Source organism: Bos javanicus, chromosome 10 (assembly GCF_032452875.1).
Source record: "Bos javanicus breed banteng chromosome 10, ARS-OSU_banteng_1.0, whole genome shotgun sequence".
Taxonomy (NCBI): domain Eukaryota; kingdom Metazoa; phylum Chordata; class Mammalia; order Artiodactyla; family Bovidae; genus Bos; species Bos javanicus.
In genome coordinates, this window is record NC_083877.1 from 47,566,250 (window position 1) to 47,571,099 (window position 4,850).

The window sequence follows — 4,850 nt, forward strand, 5'->3', positions numbered from 1 at the left end:
AGCCGACTCAGTGGGAAAGACCCTGGTGTTGTGAAAGATTGAGGGCAGAATGAGAAGGGGCTGACAGAGGATGAAGATGGCTGAATGGCATCATTAACTCAATGGACATGAGTTTGAGCAAACTCCGGAAGATAATGAAGGACAGGGAAGCCTGGAGTGCTACAGTCCGTGAGGTCTCAAAGACTGCGACACTATTTAGCGACTGAATAACACAAAATATAGCATCCTTTATCATGGTAATTAATCCAACATCATCTCTGCCAATACTGGACCTGAGTAAACAAAGACCTGAGGAGAAGAATGAAAACACATTTATTTTGTACAAAGCGGCTGTCAGTGTCCGAGAGGCCCCGCGGCAGAGCGCGCCCTCAGAGGAGCAGGAGGGGGCCCAGCAGCAGTTCGCCCTGGCCCAGCAGGCGGCCCCGCTGCAGCCCGCGGCCCGGGTTCTCCGCCTTGACGCGCACGGCCAGGCGGCGCACCTCGTCCTCCGAGAGCCCGTCCAAGCACAAGTCCTGCTCCAAGACTGCCCTGCGGCTCCGCCGGACCACGGCGCCCCGCGGCTTCAGGATGAAGCTGACTCTGCAGCCGACGGGGGCGCGGGGCTCGGCTGCTCCTCCAGCCGGGCCCTCGGCACGGAGCAACCGGACACGGAGGCGCCCGCTGGCCCTACTGTACTCAGCGGCCAGGCGCAGGGCGCCACCTGCACGGCCCAGAGTTACGGTGCCCTCGGCCTCCAAGCGCTCGGGAAGCGGGCTGGGAGTTGGCGAGGGGGACGCGCCCGGGGCCCGCGCCGGGGACCCGGAGCCGGAGGGGCCCTCGTCCTCGTCCTCGTCGTCTCCGTCCCCGCTGGAAACAGAGCAGGCGCGGACCAGGTCTCGGTTCCTCTGGGCCCGCAGCACGCGGCGCAGCAGCTCCTCGGCAGCGCGCAGGAAGCGGCGGCAGCGGGGCCCGGGGCCGAGCGCGTCCAGGAGGGAGCCACTGCGGGCCTTGGGGGGCGCAATGGGCGCTCTCGCCCGGGGCGGGAGGGAGTCGTTTCCGCCGCCCCCCCCGTAGGTGTGGGCCCGGGGACGGGGCGCGGGCGGGAGCGCGGCTGCGCCCGTGCCCCCGAGGAAGAGCGACTCCCTGCGGCGGGTGTGCGGGCTTTCGAGCAGCGCGCAGAAGCCGTAGGCAGTGCGCGCCCGGGGCAGGTGCTGCAGCGAGAGTGCGGCCTGCGAGCGCGGGTCCCAGTCCGTGTGGCCAGCGCCGTCGTCAGTCCCTGCTTGTTCGTCCCAGGAGTCTCGGACTGCAGTCAGAGTCGGGCAGGGCACGAGTCGCGGGGGGATGCAGAACTCGGGGATGCGGTCCGGGGTGAGCACGTTTGGGCACCCGGCGGGCGTGAGGGCCGTGGCTCGGCGGGCTCCATCCTGGTAAAGCCGGTTTCTGCCCCGCAGGAGGCGCTCGGGTCCCAAGAGGAGCCGCTCCAGGCACCACATTAGGCAGCAGGTGCCGGTTCCTGAGGAAGCTCTGCTGGAGCTGGTCATCCTGCAACGCACAAGCACACACGGATCTCAGAGTGAGCTCTGCAGGGCACAGGAGCTCCGGTCTCCGGTCTCTTCTACTTACGGGGTGCCTCCTCCTGCCTCCCTTGGAACCAGGCAAACTGCCCCTCACGCTGCTATTGCAGATGTTTCAGTGTTTCTCTGATGTCTTTGGGTTTGTGCCTTAATCTAGACCTGCCCTCGCTGTTCTAAGGCAGAGCTTTTCAACATGTTTGCCTCGCGTTGTCCTTGGTGCCAAGAGGCACTATGCTTGTGCAATGGTTTCCTGAATCCTTGGATTATTGCATTCTAATCCTCAGAGAGATTTAAAATATTTATTATCCTTTCTAGGATATTTGGCTTGTTCCCCGCTTTTAAGCTCAAAGAGCCTCAGACAAGTCCCTGGGAGAGTTAAGCAAGGCTATGGCCTCTCCTAATATACCTGGGGTCCAGCGTCACATAGGTCTCCGCATCGTTGTGCCTGGGGCACCAAACTGTAGAAGTGCACGGCCTCTGGGGAGATCAAAGTTCCTGCTGCAGGGTTCAGTAAAGTTTAAAGGCAGTCGTCCTGAACCTTTATACCTGAGGCCTGGGAAGCCCGCCAATGGGCGGGCCGAATTGGCACTGCTAGGTAACCTGACGCCAAGCCTTCCAACTTTGGCTCTGCCACGTGGCTGGATCCGCAGTGCAAATTCTAGACATTCACTTCTAAATGGGGGGTGCTTTTGTTTACTTATGTGCAAAAGAGGGCTCAGCCTTTACTATATGGCAAAGTCATTGTGAGGATCAATCGGCATACTGAATTGAATCACAGAAGCTCTCTATACCCACCGTGAAGAGGATACAAACCTCGAGTTTGTTTCATTCTTAGTTAATATCCCCCCCACCTTCCAAATCCAGCCTTTACTCTGCCCAGGTTTCAAAGTTCCCTACCTGCCTTATGGCTTTCTGCTCTGATTTTAAATCATTTTCCTTTGTTGACTACAAACCACTGTGTGTACAGGGAACCTTATAGGTTGCTGGAAATATTCTGCATCTTGATCTGAGTGGGGTTACTGGGTTGTATTCATATGTAAAAAGATAATCTAGCATGCATTTAAGATTAGATATAAGATTATGTATCTTATACCTCAGTTTAAAAAATAACAACCCACTTCTTAAACCTTGTGTGCTGATTTTTAAATTGGGAAATTATATTCCTGCACACATCTGGGCTGTTGGACCCATCCTTTGGAGGCACCCTAACCACATCTGGCCTTTCTAGACTGTGCTCACCTGAGAGATCTTTTCCTTCCTTTGAAAACTGACCTAAATTTACTTTCTAAGTGACCTTCTTCCAGCTAGCTTAGGTTGAAAGAGATCTGAGGCATTTTGTTTGGGTGTATGTTATTTCTGGGCTTCCTTGGTGGCTCAGTGGTAAAGAATCTGCCTGCGAAGCAGGAGATGCATGTACCATCCTTAGGTCAGAAAGGTTTCCCGGAGAAGGAAATGGCAACCCACTCCAGTTTTCTTGCCTGGAAATCCCATGGACAGAGAAGTCTGATGAGCTACAGTTCATGGGGTCTCAAAAGAGTCAGACAACTAAACTGAGTTAGTTGTCTAAGACAACTAAGAAAATCAGACAACTCACAAAAGAGTCAGACAAAGCAAAAGAGTCAGACTTAACAACTAAACAGCAACATGCTATTTATGCTTAAGATTGAGTTCAGTCTTTCAGTCATGTCTGACTCTTTGTGACCCCATGGACTGCAGCATGCCAGGCTTCCCTGTCCATCACCAACTCCCAGAGCTTACTCAAACTCATGTCCATTGAGTCGGTCATGCCATCCAACCATCTCATCCTCTGTCATCCCCTTCTCCTCCCGCCTTCAATCTTTCCCAGCATCAGGGTCTTTTCAAATGAGTTGGTTCTTCACATCAGGTGGCCAAAGTATTGGAGTTTCAGCTTCAGCATAAGTCCTTCCAATGAATATTCAGGACTGATTTCCTTCAGGATTGACTGGTTGGATCTCCTTGCAGTCCAAGGGACTCTCAAGAGTCTTCTCCAACACCACAGTTCAAAAGCATCAATTCTTCAGTGCTCAGTTTTCTTTATAGTCCAACTCTCACATCCATACATGACTACTGGAAAAACCAGAGCTTTGACTAGATGGACCTTTGTTGGTAAAGTAATGTCTCTGCTTTTTAATATGCTCTCTAGGTTGGTCATAACTTTTCTTCCAAAGAGCAAGCATCTTTCAATTTCATGGCTACAGTCACCGTCTGCAGTGATTTTGGAGCCCCCAAAATAAAGTCTGTCACTCTTTCCACTGTTTCCCCATCTATTTGCCATGAAGTGATGGGACCAGATGCCATGATCTTAGTTTTATGAATGTTGAATTTTAAGCCAACTTTTTCACACTCCTCTTTCACTTTCATCAAGAGGCTGTTTAGTTCTTCACTTTCTACTCTGAGTGGTGTCATCTGCGTATCTGAGGTTATTGATATTTCTCCCAGCAATCTTGATTCCAGCTTCTGCTTCATCCAGTCCAGCATTTCTCATGATGAACTCTGCATATAAGTTAAATAAGCAGGGTGACAGTATACTCTCTTGACGTACTCCTTTCCCGATTTGCAACCAGTCTGCTGTTCCATGTCCAGTTCTAACTGTTGCTTCCTGACCTGCATACAGATATCTCAGGAGACAGGTCAGGTGGTCTGATATTTCCATTTCTTTAAGAATTTTCCACAGTTTGTTGCGATCCACAAAGTCAAAGGCTTTGGCATAGTCAAAATGCAGAAATAGATGTTTTCCCGGAACTCTCTTGCTTTTTTGATGATACACTGGATGTTGGCAATTTGATTTCTGGTTCCTCTGCCTTTTCTAAATCCAGCTTGAATATCTGGAAGTTCTCAGTTCACATACTATTGAAGCCTGGCTTGGAGAATTTCAAGCATTACTTTGCTAGTGTGTGAGATGAGTGTAATTGTGCAGTAGTTTGAGCATTCTTTGGCCTTGCCTTTCTTTGAGATTGGAATGAAAACTGACCTTTTTCAGTCCTGTGGCCACTGCTGAGTTTTCCAAATTTGCTGGCATATTGAGTGTAGCATTTTCACAGCATCATCTTTTAGGATTTGAAATAGCTCAACTGGAATTCCATCACCTCCACTAGCTTTGTTCGTAGTGATGCTTCCTAAGGCCCACTTGACTTCACATTCCAGGATGTCTGGCTCTAGGTGAGTGATCACACATCGTGATTATCTGGGTTATGAACATCTTTTTTGTATAGTCCTTCTGTGTATTCTTGCCACCTCTTCTTAATGTCTTCTGCTTCTATTAAGTCCATACCATTT

General features: G+C 51.2%; 1 protein-coding gene across 1 annotated transcript; it reads right to left on the minus strand.

Moving 5' to 3' along the window:
• Positions 1–293: 293 nt before the first annotated feature.
• Positions 294–2,074, minus strand: C2CD4A (C2 calcium dependent domain containing 4A). The gene has a single exon (XM_061431117.1). It carries the CDS (start codon positions 1,518–1,520, stop codon positions 369–371), a length of 1,152 nt encoding a protein of 383 aa, XP_061287101.1. The 5' UTR covers positions 1,521–2,074; the 3' UTR covers positions 294–368.
• Between the last annotated feature and the right edge of the window lie 2,776 nt (positions 2,075–4,850).

Bases quoted from the DNA above. Each gene is read 5' to 3' on its own strand.
- C2CD4A (XM_061431117.1), bottom strand. From the start codon at position 1,520: ATGACCAGCTCCAGCAGAGCTTCCTCAGGAACCGGCACCTGCTGCCTA.